We start from the raw sequence: 20,547 nt of genomic DNA on the forward strand, positions 1-20,547 counted from the left end.
CTAGAGGAGATGACTGCTGTATCTGGCCATGAACTGGGGCTGTGAAGAAGGTCTATCACGTCACCTCTGGCTCCAGCTTGCATTAGGGGCCTACTGCAGAAAGCCACAGCACAGGAGAAGAACGATCGCTGGGGTATTGAAGCAGCAACACACAAGTATTACAGAGTAACTAGAAGGGGAGAAAGATGGAGGTGAACGGGTGAATCCAGTCTAGATGATGCCACAGCCTTCAAAGACATTTCCCCTGTAAAGACAGCAACTCAGTAGATGCTTCTATCCAACCTACCCCCAAAATAGTAAATTAAAATCCCTACTCCCAGAGTTTGACCCCAAAAAGGAAGAGACATAGCCTCCGTGAAGATCACTGCGCCATTGCTAGCAGTTTTACACAGTAGGCATTCCGATCCTCCACTTGCTTGTGCTACCTAATCCCACAAGGCGAGTTCAAGACAGAAGTTTAGTGCTGGCCAGAGACTACAGTAAGGGACTTCTAGCAAACCCTAGGAGAGGGCTTGAAAGCCAGGATGGAATGTGAGGGGCTGAAGGTGGCCACATTCTGGTACCTCTGTCCAAGGAGAGAGAGAAGGGCACAGTTACTTGAACGTCAGCGTTGGCTATAGATGTCCTGAATGCAGCATTAAGGGGAGACCTGGGCCAGATGCAGTGTTAAGGAGGCTACTACACACACCAACAGAAAGTGACAAGTTTCTGGCCTTTAGGAGAAAGAGTGAGGCTATGGAGGCAGATAAGAGCAGTTTAGGTACGGCAGGAGGGCACAACTGCTCTTTGTGGCCATGGTGTAGTTTGGAGGCTTGTAATGGGATTGCTCAAGAGGCCTGCAGTTCTTTGGGCAAGACCATCTAGCCTAGCACCATGGGGTCTTGGGCTCTGCCCAGCATTCCTAAGCTCCGACTAGAAGGCAAAATTACCAATAGGATTTGAGTGAGGAGCGCTATTTCCTTGGGAACGGCTTAGACTCCTCTCCTGGGGGGTAGGAGGAGTCCAGTGTCACCAACCCTTGTCATTTAAAGGGTCATGGTTGGACTCTGAAAAGGTGGGAGTTGGGTTTAAGGCAGGAGATTTTAAACCCATTGTAGGGATTGTGGTGGTCACCTCCTCTCTAGTGAATGATGAGAAGAGGAGAGGGAAGGTGCTTACAGAGACACCAGAGCATCAGGTGAATGCCAATACATTTTATTGTGAAAAAACCCAGTTATTCTACAAGATACAAACCGTTAGTGGCACTTACAGGAGGGAAAATTAGCCCGAGATTTCTCTCTATTGATTTTCAGTTACAAGCCCCTTGGAAGATCAGTTCTGGGACAGTGCAGCACCAATTACGCCTTCTTTGCAATGGCAGAGTCATTCCTGCTTTATTGGCTAGAACTGTCATTTCACAGGCTGTCAGGGTTCAAATGGCTTTATAGCGCTTTAGAGCATGAGAGTGGGAGGCCTGGACATTTCAAACAGGGGGAATAGATTTTTTTATTTTAATAATGATCCCTTTTTTGATTGCATTTAAGGATACAGCTGCCCAGGGAATGGGCCCTACGAGGGTCAGGTTCTGCAACTAACCCTACAGCTAATCCAGGCTTTGCACTCCCGTTTGCAGTGCTCAGGGGCTGTTATGTAGTCAAGAGCCTGGATAACTGAAATCTTACAGGTCCGTTAGCTGCTGGAGTTCAGTGCTATTGCCATGAAGGTTGTGTCCTCTCCCTGCCCTGCTCTGAGCAAGCCCCTAGTTAAGGGCACTTTACAGCCTCCAGATAGAGTTCCCATTGAGACACCCTGGCTTTGCTTTGAGGCGATGCTTCTGCCATGGGCTGGAGTTCACCTGTGGAAGGAGTCACCCAGAGGAGCTAGAGAAGGCACAAAAGATTGGCAAGGAAGAGAGTAGAGTCTCAGAAGTGAGGCCAACAGGGAGTTCCACACACAGCCAGCTTATCTACATTAACACCCTGCCACCCTTCCCCAGATGCAGGTGACACACAAGCCCCCCTGTGTCCACACAAGTGAATTGTATACAAGTTCTTTCCCTCACAAGAAGCCAACTGCAGGTATACGGAGCCGACTAAGGGTCCTCCTTTGGCACGGAGGCTTGCTGAGCTGTGCTGTCCATCTTCTCATCTTCTCCTTGCTGGGCGGTGCAGCCAGCCGCTTCCTCCTCCCCATCCTTTCCAGCCGCTGGAATTTCTGGTAGCTCTACCAGCCTGGGAGCAAAAGGTCCCACAAGCCAAGGCAGGGGAGCATTCTGCACCACGTAGTCCAGCAGCTCGTCCATAGACTCCCGGGCCTTGGCCACCCTCTCCCGGCTCTGGGTCAGGACGGCGCTGGACAGATCTTGGAAGGAATGGGCAGCGGAGAAGGACGCGTGGAGCTCTTCGACGTTGTGACGGAGCTGCCGCACCTTATCCTGGATGCTGGTGGGGAGGCCTTGGACATTGGGCATCAGGTTGAGGCAGGTGGTTTGCAGCTGTTGGGTGATGCCACGGAACATGACCAGTGTCCGAGATTCTACCTGCCAGGGAAGCAAGAACACCCATTAAGGGAAGCTGCTTCCCAGGATGTGTGACACTCACCCTGCCTAAGAGGTCACTTTGCAGTAGCCTAGGACACCTCTCCCGCCACCCTCCATGGCAAGATACCTCTGGCTGTGCAGTGTCGGAGTCCTCTTTCCCCTCCGACTGCCTCCCGCTCCACTCCAGCCACATCTGGTGTAGTTTCTCCTGGCCGTCATGGAGCCTCTGGTCCACACCCTGCTTGACATGTTCAATCTGGCAAGGGACAGAGGGAACAGAGAACCAGAAGTCAAGATACTTGTGGTCAGCAGCAAGGAAGGAGTCCCCGGGCCAGATCCTCAGCTGGAAGAGGTCACTAGCTTGCCTGAAGTCAGTGGCACTGTGCTGACCGACACCAGCCGAGGATAGTCCTCGGTCACCTGTGCATGGGCCATGGATTGTGAATCAAGACGTCTGACCAGAGAGAAGTACGAACCCATTAGGATTTGCCTTAAGCGCCAGAACAAAGTGACCTGGGAGGTGGCATGGGGAGATCTGTGTTCCTACCAGTTCGATGGTTTGGTGGAGCTGGGACAGAGCCTCCTGGGTGCTCTGCCGGGCATGCCTCAGCTTGCCCAGGGAGTGCTGGTAGGCTCGGTGGCGGAGCTTGGTGGACAGGGACCCCAGGCGCACGAAGTAACTCTGCTGCTGCTTCTGCTGCTCCACGGACGCCATTTCGAAGCCTTCCACAGACGTGGCCAGTTTAGCTGGAGAGAACGAGAAGACGGGTCAAACAGCCTGCTGGCGAAAGTCCCGTGAGCAGAGCAGGAGATTTCTGCCCTGCGTCTGCTCTGCCTTCAGCAGCAAGGGGGATACTCCTCCAGTCACTGACAGACTCAGGCCAGCATCCTCTCCAGCTCTGAGAGTTAAATGGGACTTGCAGGAGACCCACGGTCACCAGCCCTGGGTTTGACTGTTAGTGGGGTCCATGTGAGAGGAGTCTGAGGCCACCCTCCCACCCCACCCTTCTGGGCGGCTACAGCAAGTGCTCTCCCTTTCAGCTCTGCAGTGCTACCAAGCAGCTGACGGTGCAGAGCGGGACGGTGCCACAGGGAAGCTCTGGGCCAATACTGATCAGTTGGCTGCAGGGATCAGGAACCTCTGTGGTACTGACACCCGAAAGCAGCCAAGAAGGGTCTCCTCCACCTGTTAGGTAGGACAGATCATTGCCAGTAATGAATGGGTGAGCGGTGTTCACCCATGGTCCTCAGGCCCTGTAGGTTAACCCATCTCTTCCCAAACAGCTGAGAATCAGCCCTTCCAGTTAGAGGTTAAAGCTCAGGCCACACTCAAAACCTCCAGCAGAGGCAGACAGGACCCAACATTCGGTTCTTTGGGTCATGCAACACCCCAGGTGAGTCACAGGGACTGGACCCGAGACCCCAGGATCTGAAGTCTGGGCCTCTACTGCCCAAAGAGTCAAGACCCAGAGGTCTGCTAGGCCAAAGGTTGTTGCAGGCTCAGGTCTATCCTGTTCTAGTGGCCGGGACACAGAAGCCACCCTGGGCAGGGTGACAGACGGTCAGAGTTGAAGCCGACTGTGCTGCTCTTGCAGACGGCTTACAAGCAACACCCCCTACTCCCACCCTCTTTGCAAGTCACCTTGAAGAGGGGCATTCAGTGGTGCCCGACTGTTCGCTGTGCAGGAGGGAGAGCGCCTGAGCAGAAGCTCCCATCCCTGCAGCAGGGCATTACCTGCTGGCCATACTAGCTTGTGGCCTAAACACAATGGAAGGAGAAGGGCTCCTTTCACAGCACCAGCATCCTTGACAATCCCTACCTCCTGCCAACCCCAGGCTCCCTGGGAGCACAGGGGGCGCTCAAGCCCGGAGTTGCACAGTAAGGTCTCTCCAAATGGCTCCTCGACAGTTCTGCCACTCAGATCCAAGCTGGGCCTAACTCTGGCACCTGTTGGGCACAGTTAGTGCCAACGGGCACAACACTCAATAGCTTTTTAGCTCTGACCGTGCATGGCACCAAAAGCTGCATTTGCTACTGCCCTCGGGTCAGCTTTCCAGCCGAGTTTAGACTCCTGCTATGAAGAGCAAGTCTGCATTTCACAGCCTTGGAGAAGCAACCCCCATCTTACTCAGCCCGTGGACCTGGAGACAAGCGTTCTCCATTCCTCTGGTTCGTGCTTCAAAGCCCATCCAGCCCTGGGACAAGGAACTAGATGCTCTTCCAAGAGAGGCATCAGAATCGTTAAGTCCCAACGCAGACTGTCTGAGTGACGCATGAACCAGAAAGATCCCCGCTGGAGTTCTGACCCCAGGTGGAGGCTGCAGGGCCGGCAGTTTGGATAAAGGGAGGCATTGCTTGTGAGCGGAGAGATTTGATCTGGAGTCACTGAGCAAGGTCTAGAACGGCACTTGCTTTGGGCAGCAGACCCAGGAAGTCTTGCCTGGCTCTAGCCAGGCCCCAAACCAATACAGTTCCAAAAGGCGTAATGTCAGGGCTCCAGTTTTCTACCCATCCCTGGCTGGCTTGGTGGGGGTGCTACCAGTAGGATGTTACGCTGAGCGCCTGCAGATTGTCAGGGGACAGGGAAAGGAGTTGAGGGCCCAGCAACCCTGGAAGGAGTGTAGTAGATTCTCAGGTATGTGAGCACAGTAGTTTGATCACAAGAGCCACGACAAACCCTCCCCCAGGCCTATGTTCATCATTCCATGCCAGGGGCAGAGAGTCTGACCTTCGCTTTGGTTACAGCAAGGATAATGGCCTTGTTCCCACCAAGTCATGCTGGGCTAGTGGCCTGCACAAGAGGCAGGCCCATTTACTAGCTCTCTCCCCCAGTAAAAGTGGCTGTGTTGGAGGGGAGGCTGCCAAAATGGGCCCCACCTAGACCAGCACAAGGCCAACAGCCACCTTTGCTTAGGGCCCCCTATTGGCCTCTCACTGCTGCAGCCACAGAACCAGCGTAAGAATTAAGGCCACCTACTCCTAGCGGAGGGACACATGTGGCAACCCTAGGAGTGCAGAGTCGCTGGGGTTGTGATTTTCTGATAGTTAGAGCTGGTAAGTTACTGATTTTTGCTGGGTTCATGGCAGTTCTGAACAACTGAAGTGTCTGTTGAGTCACCAAAAATGTCAGATTTGGTTTGGCCTAAAGAAAATTTGAGTGGGGATTCGAACTTGCGATTCCCAGGTACCAAATGAGTGCTACCCCTTAGCCTGGTAGGCAGGGCACCACAAATACATCCTCCAGCTATTTTGTGACTGGCCAAAATTACTCAGGTTACATTCACAGCTAGTTTTGGGTTGACCCAAACTGCATTTTTGGTCAAGCCATTAGGCTGAAAGTTTTCAGCCAGCTGTATTCAGCATGCACTGACCTAGTTCTTGATCCGTCATGGGGAGGTAGTGATCCACCAGCTCTTCCGATTTCCCCAACATGGCATCCACTCCAGTCACCACCATCTGGCCCATTCTGGACCCCATGACTGTGTTCACGCTGCTGGTCACCACTGATTTGGTCATCTCCATGCTACCCTGGACAGCTCCTTTGGCCATGTCCACCACCCCGGTCACGGCATCCTTCGCTCCGTTGACTGTGTTGGAGACGGCATCTCTAGCACCGGTCACGGTGGAAGACACCAGCTCCTTGGTGTCAGCCACAACCTAGGATTGTGGGAAGCATTCAGTGGCCAAGGTTAGTATTAAGCCAGCAGAGAAGAGGCGGCACTGGTTAATCCTAGGACTACTTTGCCTTCCCCATATAAATAGGCACCATTCACCCAGATAAGAGCCTGGAGCCTACAGCAGTATCAGTCACTAGGTTTTCATCTCCACCTCCCTCTGGGATGAGTTTTGCCGGTTATTGGCTAGCTCAGTGCCCAGCCAACTGGCCTGCCCAAAGAAGCTGTTAGATCCAGGGAGGAGAAGTTGAGTCTTTTCCTGGCCCCCCGACCCCTTATCCCCCAGCTGCCATCTCTCTGGACTGGTCTGTCCAGGGAGTGTAGACCCCTTGTTTCACATCCCTAGTTCTCCAAGCAGAGGTGCTCACCTTTTCAGTTGGCTGTTGAAGAATTGGCAGCTTCTCCTCCAGTTTATCCAGCCCCTTGCACGCATACTCATTCACTGTTGCAACTAGACAGAGAGAGAGTTTGGTTGCCTTATCCCCTCAGTTGCCTGGAGCAGCAGAGTAGGTTGGTAACTGAGTCAGGTTTCAAGGGGCACTGCCAAGCAGTGCCAGGTTTGAGGAGGGGAGGGAGGGGAGGCTGCAGGGCTGCCAAGGAGAACATTGGCTAGTCCAAGTTTGGGAAGGATTCTAGAGCATGAAACAGACCTCGAGATCAGAGCTGGGTCAGCGGTAGCTCTGCAGAGGGGTGACGTCTTGCCAGCTGCACTCAAGGCAGCCATGAGGAGTGTATTAGGACACTCCATTTCTCAGGTTATCTGAAGCCTGATAGTTACCCCAGAGGCCAAGAGATGTGATCAGCCTATGGTAGAAAACCAACACACGCTGCCATGGCCTTCACTCACCAGTATTCCTTAGTCCTCTCCCCAAGGAGAACTCAGCATGTGGGACTAGGGACATCACAGTCTTCACACAGAGATGGCCCCAGCCACAGCTGACCTATTGTGGTCAGGGAGTCCCCAGCAGCTCCTAAGAGCTACTGGCATGGATTGGACAAGGGTCTGTTGCATGGATCATTACCAGCTGCTGTTGTAGCTGGTACATGAGCGACTAGCCTACAGCTGACCTGATCAGCACTGTGAGCCCATCTCTGGTTTGGTATCACCAAGTGACAATTGCTGCCTTGGAACATATGAATGACCAGACTGGGTCAGACCAAAGGTCCATCTAGCCCAGTATCCTGTCTTCCGACAGTGGCCAATGCCAGGTGCCCCAGAGGGAATGAACAGAACAGGGAATCAAGTGATGCATCTCCCATTGCCCATTCCCAGCTTCTTGCAAACAGAGGCTAGGGACACCATCCCTGCCCATCCTGGCTAATCGCCATTGATGGACCTATCCTCCATGAACTGGGCTGGTTCTTTTTTTAAACCCTGTTATAGTCCTACCCTTCACAACATCCTCTGGCAAAGAGTTCCACAGGTTAACTGTGCGTTGTGTGAAGAAATACTTGCTTTTGTTTGTTTTAAACATGCCGCCTATTAAATTTCATTTGGGGACCCCTAGGTTTTGGTGCTATGAGGAGTAAACAACACTTCCTTATCTACTTTCTCCACACCAGTCATGATTTTATAGACCTCTATCATATCCACCCTTAGTCATCTTGTTCCCAAGCTGAAGAGTCCCAGTCTTATTAATCTCCTCTCATATTTAACAGAGATTTAACTGAGGAGTTTGTTTGCTACAGAAGCTGCCCAGCCTCTTGAGTTGGCCGGAGTCCCAGCACGCTAGCTTAGTTATATTGGATACAGTTTGAACGCAGGAACCCAGCCAGGTGGAACGTTTCACAGCAACTCTGACAGAGCAGCATTTAAACGCTAGCCAGTAAGTCCAGCCTTCTCCTCTGTAGCCAGAAGAGCAACACAGGAGAAGAGGGACGCCCCTACCCCCAGCAAGCGAGTGTGGGTTACCAACAGCCCCCTTTCAGTTACCTAGACTTCCCCTGAAGGAAGTCGAGCCTTCCCCAGCTACTAAGCCATACAATGCCCCAGGGAGTTAGGCAAGAGTGGGACGACATGCTCCAGTACACAGCATGTCAGGCCACGCTTGGAACAAACCCAGGAGTCCTGTTCCATCTCCCTACGCTCCCCTGGCGGAGCCAACCTCCCTGCCCTGGAGGAACAAAGCCTTCCTTGGCCTGGTCTCCCAAGGTGAAACCAATTCCCTTCCCCACCACTGCTCCGAGCCAGCATCAATACCAGCTCTTTTTGCAAGATCTGGGCTAGAGGCCACACGTGCAGGCTGCGAGACCTACTCAAGGTCACAGAGGGAGATTTTAACACCGCTATGAGCATGGTGCAGGGGGAGGGTACGTGCTCTGGCTTCGGGACGCTTCTACTCCCTCCAGAGCCTCGGATCTTTGCAAGGGCATCCGACAAGGAACCCTGCACCTGGCCAGCTCAGTTTGGCTGCAGGCGCCACTGAAAAGCTTTACTAGTTTCTGGTTGCCACATTGGCCAGTTGGTTCTGGGCCACCTCCGCCCCACACATCCGTAATTAGTAAAGGAGGCCACAACAAGGCCATTTTAAATGCAGGTTACCCCTGACAAAGGGCACCAGCTGTATGTCAGGGTGTTTGACTCAACAGCACCACCATCCGTGTGTTCCACTGTTAGACAGGCAGCTACAGCCTAGTGACGTGTAATGAAGGGCTTCAGACTGTAGCTTCTCTAGGGTCAAGCTAGCACGGCCGTCACATAGGTCACGCCATACATGGTGCCTGGAAGTCTGCAGCAGACCATACCAGGCTTCTTTGTAAAGGTGCCTCCTTGCTACAGAGGCAGAGATAGGCTGGGCACCTCACCTGCTTGGTAGGACTGCAATAGACCTTCTGAGAGGAGTTCAGGGTAGATAAGAACCTTCTAAAAGAGCTGTGAAAGTCTCAGCTGAAAGGTTATGCTTCCCAACACTCCCTCAGCTACCAGACCCATGAACCAGCATGGCTCTCCCACCCAGTTGCAGTTCACTAGCTACTCCAGCTTCCCTGGTCCCCCAGTCTGACCCACCACCATGCTGCCATCTCACGGCTCACTCACTCTGTGGCTCCAGTTTGGTCAGGATGGGCTGGGCGCCACCCACAGCTGCGGCGGTGATGGTCTTCACGCCTTTCTCCGCCACGTCACAGACGGATTTGATGTACGGGTGATTCTCTTTGGTGGAGGTGTAGGCCGTGGAGACCATGTCATAGGTGGAGCTGACCAAGGGCAGGTTGGCCACCCTGCTCACGACATTCTAATAGAGGACAAAACAAAAACAAACATCATCAGTAACATCCAGTTGGAGGGGGTTGGCTCCATGTCTTCCCTGATGCTGAATTCTTATTACTAAGGGTGGCTAGACCTCCTAGCAGCACCGTGAGCTGGAGTAGCCCTGTAGGCACTTCTATGCTCTAGGCACCAGTGACATCTTCAGCCCTAGAGCATGGCCTGATTTTCCAAGCCTGCCAAGCTCCTGTACCTCCCATTGACTTCAGAAGGTGCTGAGGACATTTGAAGATCACAGACCTCCTGAATGATGACCTAGAGTAAAGCAGCTGAGGTTAGGTTTCGCTTGGAGGTCTTGACTGAAGAGACTAGGTGCAGGACACATCCATACGCTGACTTCAAATTAACCCAGATTATATTAGTGAGTAGAGTAGCATCAGATCTGATCTTGCCACCACAGCAAGCTTCTCTAGGCTGCTTGATAGCTAGGGGGACAGCCAGGTGCCTTCATTAGTAAGTCATGGTTCTCCCCTGTTGCATGGATACAGGGGATTCAGTCTTGGACACACACACTTATATCACCACCCTCCAGCAACGGCACCAATACCGTTGCCGGCCTCGTAGCAAGAGGTGGGTCTGAGCATGCCAGGGAGTGCATTTTAGTGCAGTGAAGTACCCTAAAATCTGGGCGTACCTACCTGTTGATGCTGCTCTGGCCCCTCGCTCTGGGGGGAAGTCTGGTTTGCAGCATTTTCCTCAGAAGACATGATGAAATCAGACGTAACTGGAAGATAAAAAACCACTGTTGCCACACAGAACTGGAACGGTTACAGCCAAAAGAGAAAAATGCTTGAGAACCTTTGTCTTCTGCAGTCTCCGTGCATAACTTAATAGTGAATATGCTCACAAGCATGGCCCAGCACTTAGCAGTTTCCCCCTCCCACCTGATGCAGTTGTTTTAGCCTGTCCTCCCCGCCAGATGCACAGCAATGTCTGTATTTGTTGCCCAGGCTTTCCCAGAATGCACTATCCCATGATGCCTCAGAAGCTGCTACAAGGAGCGGAGCATTTGCAGGGGTTTCATTTCCACCTGACACACAGCGCTAAGGAAACAGGAGACTGGCTAACAAGTCAGACCCAGCTCCACAGCTGAATATCCGAGTTACAACCCAGCTACAACTGGGCAGCATGTTCCGGCTTTGATCACAAGCAGGGTTGGAACAAACATGGCTTGGGAGCAGCATGTCAAGTGACCCATGAGACAAGCTTGGTTAAAGCCTACAGGAGCAACAAGCACATACACCGATAGCTCATTTGGAGGAGATGCCCATCAGTGAGGTAGCAACCGAGTACAAAGGCTCCCAATTTGAGCATCAGGACCACGGAGGGGGAGATCAGCAGCTGGGAGAGTTCTCTTTTTGATATTTCAACTTCTGGCTTTGATTTCATTAGTTTGCACCAATGGCGCATCTGCAGCCCCTCTCTAGAACGCCCTCAGCTACTTCTGTGATGGGCTGCCGGACGAGACCCCCAGCAGGCAGCCCTGTTGCCAGGAGAAGGTGGTTCGGTTTCAACACTGCTCTCCTCATCAACCCACTCAGGAGCCTGCTTGGTTAAGCAGGCAAGGGACTGCCTTTGAGCCACAGCCGAGCTAACGCCAGGCTACAGCTTAAATAAAGCCAACCTGAAAATACAAATTGAAGCAGGATTTGTCCATACTCCTCTGATGGCCCGAAGACACTCCCTAAGCCCAAGCAAATACCCCTTCCAGGCCTGAGGCACTTGCCCATCATTCAACCAAAGGTCTCAACCATTTTTGTTAGCGGTTCACGTTAGCCACTCGGCAATGAAACATCACAATCCATTTCGCTTGCGTTACAAGCCGTTCCAACCTCTCGGAAGTGGTTAGGTTGTGACGAGGCTTTGACCTCCCCATTAAATTCAGTTTAGGACAGAGCACTAGACCTCCATTTCTCCATGTCATTTAGTCCTGCATAATACCTACATAGGGTTGGAAACATCTACCCAATCCAGGATATAAACAGGAAGAGGTGGTGGTTTGATGGATTGGTTGTCTCAGCCAAACCTGCCCCACTCAGATGTACTGCCCCCTAGAGGCATCTAGGGCTCACAGCTGTTTCTGAAATGCCCCCAGCAGTGGCTGGCTTCCAAAGTCCAACCCTGATCAATGCACCTTATGAAACTGGTCCTATTGGCATCATACTTTCTTCTTCTTATAAGACACATGGCTACTTACTGTCTCAGTGACGCACTACTATCTGGCACAGAGCACAATACTACGGATACTCAGACTTGGATACTCAGACTTCTTTTAAATGGACAGTGTCCCGTTAAAAGAGCCATTCATACATCCATTCACCTATTGTTACACTTGAATGTTACTACAGCTGGAAGTTTCTAGAACCCATCAACTCTTTTGTGAGTCTAATCCAGCGGTTCGCAAACTTTTGTACTGGTGACTCCTTTCACACAAGAAACCTATGAGCGTGACTCCCCCCTTATAAATTAAAAACTTTTTATATTGAAACACTATTATAAATGCTGGAGGCAAAGCAGGGTTTGGGGTGGAGGCTAACAGCTCACAACCCCCCACATAATCACCTCGCAACCCCCTGAGGGGGTCATGACCCCCAGTTTGAGAACCCCCAGTCTAGTCTGAATGGCACTGTTGGAGGAAACAAGCCGGCTCTGAGTTTATTTTGTGACGTTGACAGTACTTTATGTCTAGTCAGTTTCACCTATTCTCCCTTCTGATCTGTCAGTTTCCTCTTCTGTTTGGGTAGGGCCCTCCCCCGACAGGGCAGATAGAAACATTTAAGAGTAGGCAAGTGCAACACCATAAAAACTGGGAGGGGGGGGGAGAAGAGGGGGGCGCTAAGAAACAGATACAGCCCCCTCAGCAACTTTAAAAAGTTAACTAGATTTTGGTTTTCCGTCTCTTTAAGAACCCCCAGCAGGCTCATCAATTTAAGCCTAAAGTGAAGGCCCTTTTCAGCTGAGGGCTTGGGAGAGTCGCAAAGCCTCACCAACTTCTTTATTTTTAAATGATGATTCAGCAGAAAGTTGGTTTGGATCAGCTCCCTCCCTGGCCATGTTTACAACAATGCGCCTCTCCCAAGGAAACAAAGTGAAACTGATCCATGTCACACGGACACTGAAGTCATGCCACAGTGGGGAAAAAGAAAGTTAAATGGTCATCATGAAGTTTCAGTAACCGAGAAGGCGAAGCTGCTTTAAGGGTCTGGTTTCTAGCCCATTCCTTTTAAGACAGCCGATACAAGCAGAAGGGGGCTGGTTTGGGGCGACGCTGCAGGGCAGAGGGGGGGGGGGGTTGAAGGGAAAGCCAGTGGGAGGCACAAGTGACTTGGTTGGAGACTGGACTTCTTAGAGTCTAGCAACACGTGGATGCAACAGACAAAAAACACCCCCCCCCCCATCTAACCAGGCCCAGCAGCCAACTCCATTTTACAGGGATTGCCTCGTACACCCCCAGCCTCCCCCCGAACAAGAAGCGGTTCCCAGGAGGGCAGCTGCAAGCAAGGAGGGTGCCTCCCCCCACACGGAGCGCCCCTCACGCCAGCTAGCCAGGGTATGCAGAGCCAGGCCCCTGCGGAAAGTCGCCCCTGAAGAATGTGCGGGGGGGGGGGGCAGGAGACACACGGTAGGGCGACCCTCCCCATCTAACTCAGACCCCGGGGAGCCCCAGCCCTGCCTTGGGGGCAGCGCGGCCAGATCCGCCCCGCCCCAGCGGGAGCCGCCTCTGCAAGTTTGCTGCCAAGCCCCCAGCGGCCGCCCCCAGCTCGGGGACCCACGGGAGCCCCACTCACGCGGGGGTCCGCCAAGACCCACCTCTGCTCCGATCCGGTCCCTGCGCGTCCCCCTGGCCTGAGCTCTCAGCTGATATAAAAAGGAGAGGGACGGACTTGGTGTCTACATGGCAGGGAGCGGGAGCCAATCAGCGAAGGGGAGGTCTCCGCCCCGACCAATCAGGAAGGGTGGAACACAGAGGAATGGAATGTTGCGGGCTCGTAGCGGGCGTGGGGTTGCACACGTGCGTTGCGATTGCGGGGGGCTTGCAGGCTGGGGCTGGGGGGGGCGGTATGTGACTCACACTCCCTGGGCTGCCTGGCGCACGGGGGTTTCGCTGTTGGACGGGCTCGGGGTGGGGGGAGCAGCGCACCAGGGACGTTGAGGGGGTGCTGGAGGAGAAAAGTGTGTGTGTGTGTGTGGGGGGGCAGCACCGGAAGAAAAGTCAGCATGGGGGGGCAGGAAGGAGGGACTCTACATAATGGGGAGTGAGTGAACCATGGAGTGACAGGTTCCCTTGTTTTTCTGATGCAGTTTTCCTAGCTGGAGGCTGGGATCATGCGGCGCATACCAGTGCAAATCAGAGGTAACCCCACTGGGACGGGGAGCAGCATTTGGCCCCGAGACCTCCCCACGCTCCTGTTCAGTTGCCTGCACTCCGATCTGCCCTGGAGTCTGGCCCACCGCAACGCTCGCTCTGGGCATCGCATGCGGGACCCATGCCCGTTGCTGACTCGGCCTACCTGGTCGAATGGGAGGTGGGCAGCAGTGGGGGCTGGTACAAAGGCGGTACGGGGGGCAGAGTGTTGGTCACATACCAGGACAGCCGAGCACGGCCATGGTTGGGAACTGGTGCTATAGGGGCCCTTTATGCAACTCTAGCTACATTCGTGGCCCAGTAAAACGAATGCACTGGCTGTGTAAAAATGATCAGAATTGCCAGTTACAAGGAATTGCCTGACTCCTCCAAGCTCCCAGGAAATAATATCAGGGAGACCAATGATGAATGACCACCGCCAATCCTTCCCTGAGACAGGGCTGCCTTTCTGCCCAAGCCACCCTGAGATAATGGATGCGTGGGACAAGGAGAGAGCTTCAGCTGGTCAGCCCCACAAAGCCACATGACTCGAGGGGCCGGCTCTGCAGAAGTGCTGAACACCTGTAGCTCTCATTGACTTCGGCTGCAGATGGGAGGTCTCAGCGCCTTTGAAAATCAGACCCCTAGAAATCAGCATGAGCCCCTGAAAGGAAGGGAAGCGCAGAACAGGGGGGCTAATGGAATAACGGGGATGAGATTAAAGAGCCGAGACCCCACCTTGCATTCAGAACTGCCCAGCCCAGCCCAACAGCCTGAGTGATCCATGAGATCTATTTTACTGCAGCAGATCTCTTGTGATTCCCCCACAGCCAGCCCTCGGGGCGGGGAAGGGACGGGGGGAGACACAGTCACCACGCAAGGTGCAGTAGGGGGTGAGCCCAGCCTGGCACGGTGTGAGCACTGAAAATCTGGCTGTGCTGGGAACATCTCCGAGCCCAAGAGGAGGGTGATGTAATGGACGTGGCAAATACAGGAGGGTTTTGTACCGCTCTTTCCTCTTATTCAGGGCTAAGTTGCCATGGCAACTCAGAGAGCAAGTTGCGTCTCAGCCACTTGAATACACACACAATGTCTTCTGGAAAGAGACCAAGGGCTTCCGAGCCACACTCAACACTCACGGACTTCAAAGGGGATTGAGGGCTCTCGGCACCTGGCAGGATTGGGTCAGCGTCGGCCGTCCTGTCTGCGGAGAATGGAACTGCTGTGGTTGAGCCAAATACAGCCCTGGTGTAAAGTGGGCCCAATCCATTGACTGCAGGGTGTTGTTTCCGCTTATACCAGGCTGAATGGGCAAAGTTGAGTAATTTTACAACCCTCCCCTCCCCCAAATTGGAGTATAACAAAGTGAGTGAACTTCCCTAAAGTTTGGAAGGGGTCCGATTCAGGAGGCCTCATCGTGTACAAATAAACCCAAGCCACGGAGTTCAGATCTGAGCTCCCCCATATGGGTGGGATGGTTTGGGTTCAGTGCTTTGCTTTGGGCCCATCTCCTGTATGGAAGTATATTGATGGGATCAGCAGGGTGTGGGGGGGGAGGGGTTTGTTGGTGACACATCAGAGGAACTGTGGTGCACGTAGCACATGCATGACCCTCCAGCCAGTCATGTGAACCTAAGTGACTACAGGAAAGTGAGGACTTCCTCTTTCATTAGTGTGTGTGTGTGTGTGAGAGAGAGAGAGAGATTTTATGAATTTGATGAAGTGCCAGTTAGATTTTAAAGCTGGAATTTAACAAACTAGATTTGCCAATTTGATAAGTGACTTAGGAGGAGAGGCTGAGGGAACTGGGATTGTTTAGTCTGCAGAAGAGAAGAAGGAGGGGGGATTTGATAGCTGCTTTCAACTACCTGAAAGGGGGTTCCAAAGAGGATGGATCTAGACTGTTCTCAGTGGTGGCAGATGACAGAACAAGGAGTAATGGTCTCAAGTTGCAGTGGGGGAGGTCTAGGTTGGATATTAGGAAACACTATTTCACTAGGAGGGTGGTGAAGCACTGGAATGGGTTCCCTAGGGAGGTGGTGGAATCTCCATCCTTAGAGGTTTTTAAGGCCCGGCTTGACAAAGCCCTGGCTGGGATGATTTAGTTGGGGATTGGTCCTGCTTTGAGCAGGGGGTTGGACTAGATGACCTCCTGAGGTCTCTTCCAACCCTAATCTTCTATGATTCTATGATAAGTGCTATAACCAATATCGGGATGGAATTTAAGTCGAATAATCCCTTTTATTGAGCCCAGGGCTTGCTAGCCTACTGATTTTAAGGCTGGGTTCTTTTCAGATCTTACCTTGGGGACCGTATTTCTCTGATCAGGACAGTTAGTTTTTCTTAACCAATCAAGAGTGTATTAATTCACCCAGAACCACATCAGTATATAACCCATGGTTCACTGATCAAGTGCAGGTACAACAAATGTTCTAGGCATGTACTAAGCATAAACTACACATAAGTCTGTAAGCAGTTACTGTAGACCAGTGTGAGGGCTGTGCAGTGATATCAAGGAACAATGCAAACACCAGGACTTCATATTGCAGTTACTCATCACCAGTTACCAATTCTTTAGTATCGCTAGCGCATTTATGACACTTCCAGTAATTCTCCGAGGAGTAAGGTTGCACTTTGCCTTTCAATCGCTCTTATGTGCGTGTTGTTTGTAGAGTTTGGTGTGAAAGGGACTAGTTTGAAATATCAAAGGCAATTGCTTAAAGTTCGAAGTGCTCTTAGGCCAATGTACTTGGACTGACAAAGGAGAAACATTCAAATAATCATAAATATATAGCATGGCTTGGTTCAGCTTTCTCTAAGTGGGGTCTGTGGACCCCTGGGGGTCCCTGAGGGTACCCCTGGGGGTCTGCAGGCTCTGCTGATCAACTCCTCCCTCTCCTTCCCAGCGCCTCCTGCATGCTAAAAGTCCGGTGACGCACTGGGGCTAAGTCAGGCTTCCCATCTGCCCTATCTCCGCGCCGCTCCTGGAAGCGGCCGGCACATCCCTGCGGCACCGGGGTGGTGGTGGTGTCTCCGCGTGCTGCCGCGAGTGCCAACTCCACAGATCCCATTGGCCGGGAACTCCCCCTCACCTAGGAGCCACTGCCAGAGGGATATTGGTCATTTTCGGGAGCCGCCTGAGGTAAGCGCTGCCTGGCTGGAACCTGCACCCCCTCCCGTACCCATACTCCCTCCCAGAACCTGCACCCCCTCCTTCACCCCAGCCCCCTGCCCCAGCCTGGGGAAAGTGAGTGAGGGTGGGGGAGAGCAAGCGACGGAGGGAGGGGGGTGGAGTGAGCAGGGCGGGGACTCGGGGTAGGGGCATGGCCTCGGGGAAGGGGGCAGGGCAAGGGCTGAGCAGGGGGACTTGGGGGTCCCTGAAAAAATTATAAATCAAAACGGGGGTCTTTGGGTTGCTAACGTTTGAGAACCACTGGCTTAGTTCAAAATGAAAACCCAAACTACGGTTACCGGGTATGTCCGTGGGGAGAGTGCAGACTCAAGGAGGGAACCGGCAGGGACCGATTTGAAAGAACACACAGAGAAATACAATCTCTGAAATGAAATCACACTGCTTCTGTCCTGGTAACCCAGGTAGGGGAGAGCTGGCTAGGAGGCCGGCCCACGCGTCTGATAGCACTTCTGGATTCTGCATTATTTGTGGATTCAGGGGTCCCATACGGTGTCCCCTTGGTTTATATGCTGGTTTCAGAACTAATGGCTCTTAACTTCTCTGCTGCTTCCGTCCCTAGCCAATAGACGGCGTTGTTGTATAACACATGACTTTGATCCTTTTCCTTAGAGGATTCATGTGGTCTATCCGTTTGTTTCTCTTTTAGCCCCACTATGAACTGGAATTTCCTCTCTCTTTAAGCAAATTCTTTTAATATTTCAAAGATACACCCTGGTTAGGTGCTTGTGTCATAGAATCATAGAATATCAGGGTTGGAAGGGACCTCAGGAGGTCATCTAGTCCAACCCCTGCTCAAAGCAGGACCAATCCCCAACTAAATCATCCCAGCCAGGGCTTTGTCAAGCCGGACCTTAAAAACCTCTAAGGAAGGAGATCCCATCACCTCCATAGGGAACCCATTCCAGTGCTTCACCACCCTCCTAGTGAAATAGTGTTTCTTAATATCCAACCTAGACCTCCCCCACTGCAACTTGAGACCATTGCTCCTTGTTCTGTCATCTCCCATCACTGAGTATTCCTCGGTGTTGTGTTTCCTTCTTGTGCCAGACCATTCATATTGCTTCTCCAGTTCTACAAACAAAAATCCTTCTAGTTCCTCTGAATTCTCTAGACATAGTTTGCCCGTTCTTGGATTATATCTAAGCATTTCACATTCTTTGGGGCTTACAATAGAAGAGACGTTACTTTGAAGGCTATTCACTTATGGAAAGCCTGTGTCTTGGATTTCAGTCAAAGCAGAAGCACGTACCGCTTCACATTTGGGGTGAAAGCTGGGGGGTTTGGGTTCTTCTGGGGTATCAGGAAGTTTGGCCTTGGGCCCCTTTGGTTTTTCTGGGTCCTGCAGTAAATGATTCCTTAAGCAGCTTATGTGATTTATAATGCCTCCACTCCCCTGTGAAACCTAATGTAATTTCCAGGGACACAATGGCCATTTTGCATAGGAAAACAGGCCGTTTTTCTTGTCTGTCACCTGGTCGCAGTTCCCTTTAGCTAGATCAAGAGCGATGGGAGTTTCATGCACCGGTCAATTATGGAGTCTTAGCTGGGAAAGACTCCTTGGGCAAACATTGACCTTTTCCTTTCGCCTAGGTCAACTTCAGCTTCATTCTGCTCTCCGGACAAGCCGTCTCCCATGCTGGGATGGGGGTATAGATCCCATTGTCTGTAGCTGTCAGAGGAAGCTAACAGTTTGGAATGTGCATGGGGGTGATTAGTTGCCTGGAGGGGGGACAGTCTGCTGGTTCAAAGGAGCAGAGAGGGAGCAACAGTAACTTATAACCAATATACAGCCAAGGCATATTTGACATCCAGACATTGGGCCTGCATCCCAGGGCCCCGTGCTGCTGCTGCTGATACTGGTGGGCGCTCGGTCAATGACTTCCAGTACAAGGCCCTAAAATGCGGCTTCCCAGATGCGGTAGGGAGGGTGCATAGGGCAGATACCAGCAGGGGAGGGAGGGAGGCAGGAGATGGGACATTTGTCTCGCAGAGGAGACGAAGGAGGAATTGGACCCACCGCAGGATAGGCCTGGGACGTCCCAGCACACCCCGTGGCAGGGAGCTCTGTGCTGCCGTCTCCCCAACGGGGAGTGATAGAAGCCCCCCTACTTGAGCCACTGAAAACTGGCCTGGCCCAAAGCTCGGAAAAGCGGGGTCAGTCCTGCCCTCCTGCCCCACGGGCGGATGAGCGAATAGGTCCCGTGTCCACGTCTCATTCCTCGTTGTGCTGACGGGCTTGTGGATGGAACAGCTTTGACGCGGGGCCTAAGGTCTGAGCAGCGCCACGCTCTGGCAGAGACTTGCTGCTCCCGGCGCGGGGAAGCCCGTGATCAGGAGACGGGGCAGTCGCCCGCGGCTATTGCCCCTGCTCTAGAAGACTGAATGTGTATGGCCGGAGGAGAGGCCAGATCCAAACCCCACTGAATCAACCCGAGTCTTTCCATTGATTTCAGTGGGCTTTGGGTCAAGCAGAGTCTCCATCGCCTTCAGTGGAGGGAGGAGGGTCTGCTCCTGTGTGTGCTTTGGCCCACCTCGCTGTAGCCCCAGACACCCGCTCCAGTTCTGAGAGGCTCCTGCGGCTGCTCTGTTCCCACGGAAAGCCAGATGGAGGTGGAAAGAACAGAAGCCAGGCTCACTGTGTGCTAGCCCCTGCCAGACCCTGCAGGCATCACCCGGATGTACTGACGGTCCAGGGACCTGGGGCTAGCGGGGTCGGCTGCCTGGCGCTGTGACTTCAGTTTCTCTGAGGTGTAGTGAAAATAATGTGGACTTTTCTGGGCTCGGGGGCACTGCTGGGGACGCCGTTGAGCAGTTTCACCGGCCGGCTGGGGTAGGGAAAGGGCTGGTGGGCTGGGTGCTGCCCAGCCGGTGGCCCCTGCATGGGTGCTGCACTGTGAATTGTAGGTGGGACTGGGCCGACGGCCCCAACAACACCTATTACAGATCTCTAGCTTGTAAAGGGGGCCGTGCATTGTGGGATCACGGGAGGAAATCTGCCCCAAAGCCCGTCACTCGTGGCAATAAGAAGCGATGCTTGGCATTATGCAGCCGTAGATTTCCGAGCGCTTTTACACGTGCCCAGACATTATCACCCCTTACAGCAGGCCAGCCACCGGCCCTGGACATGAAGTCTGGGGCAGAGAACCAGGAACAGAACCCAGGAGTCCTGACTCCCTTTTGGCAAGTAAGTGGAGATCTGGAGCTGAACTTGGGCACTGGGTCCATCTCTTTGGAAAGGGCTAACCTGAGTCAGGACTCCTGAACTTTGGGGAAGCCGGGGGTCCAGGTGCAGGGGCTGAAGTTGCATCTCAGGATCATCTGTAGAACAAACCAGCTCCGAGGAGACCCCCAGCCTGAGTTTGCAGACGGTTGAAGTTCCAAGAAGGGTCCAAACTTTCGGAGCGCTTTCCAAGGCCACCAGTTAAACTTCACCCCCATCAGCCCTTGTCCGCCTCCCCCATCCCCCATCGAATCAGAGACCCCTTAGTGTCCCCCATGTTCACCTTGATTCTTTTCAAGTTACGCCAACAACCAGCAGCCTCTCTTTATAA

General features: G+C 52.9%; 1 protein-coding gene across 2 annotated transcripts; it reads right to left on the minus strand.

The window, feature by feature from the left end:
* Positions 1-1,178: 1,178 nt before the first annotated feature.
* Positions 1,179-13,391, minus strand: LOC101933257 (perilipin-3-like). Of its 2 annotated transcripts, none has more exons than XM_005281182.4 (8): positions 13,269-13,391; positions 10,097-10,182; positions 9,231-9,426; positions 6,562-6,644; positions 5,891-6,176; positions 3,066-3,265; positions 2,646-2,774; positions 1,179-2,518 (listed from the first exon to the last, which is right to left on the minus strand). In XM_005281182.4, exons 2-8 carry the CDS (start codon positions 10,163-10,165, stop codon positions 2,072-2,074), a joined length of 1,410 nt encoding a protein of 469 aa, XP_005281239.2. In that variant the 5' UTR covers positions 10,166-10,182; positions 13,269-13,391; the 3' UTR covers positions 1,179-2,071. The 2 variants fall into 2 exon arrangements, with proteins under 2 accessions (XP_005281239.2, XP_005281240.2); XM_005281183.3 differs by having other exon boundaries at positions 13,247-13,318.
* Positions 13,392-20,547: the final 7,156 nt, after the last annotated feature.

Source organism: Chrysemys picta, chromosome 25, assembly GCF_011386835.1.
Source record: "Chrysemys picta bellii isolate R12L10 chromosome 25, ASM1138683v2, whole genome shotgun sequence".
In the NCBI taxonomy this organism is placed as follows: domain Eukaryota; kingdom Metazoa; phylum Chordata; order Testudines; family Emydidae; genus Chrysemys; species Chrysemys picta.

Excerpts from the sequence above, each read along its gene's own strand:
- LOC101933257 (XM_005281182.4), bottom strand. The coding sequence starts at position 10,165 with ATGTCTTCTGAGGAAAATGCTGCAAACCAGACTTCCCCCCAGAGCGAG. Across the intron at positions 6,177-6,561 it reads TTCAACAGCCAACTGAAAAG|GTTGTGGCTGACACCAAGGA; the intron begins GTGAGCACCTCT and ends CCACAATCCTAG. Across the intron at positions 3,266-5,890 it reads CATGACGGATCAAGAACTAG|CTAAACTGGCCACGTCTGTG; the intron begins GTCAGTGCATGC and ends CGTTCTCTCCAG.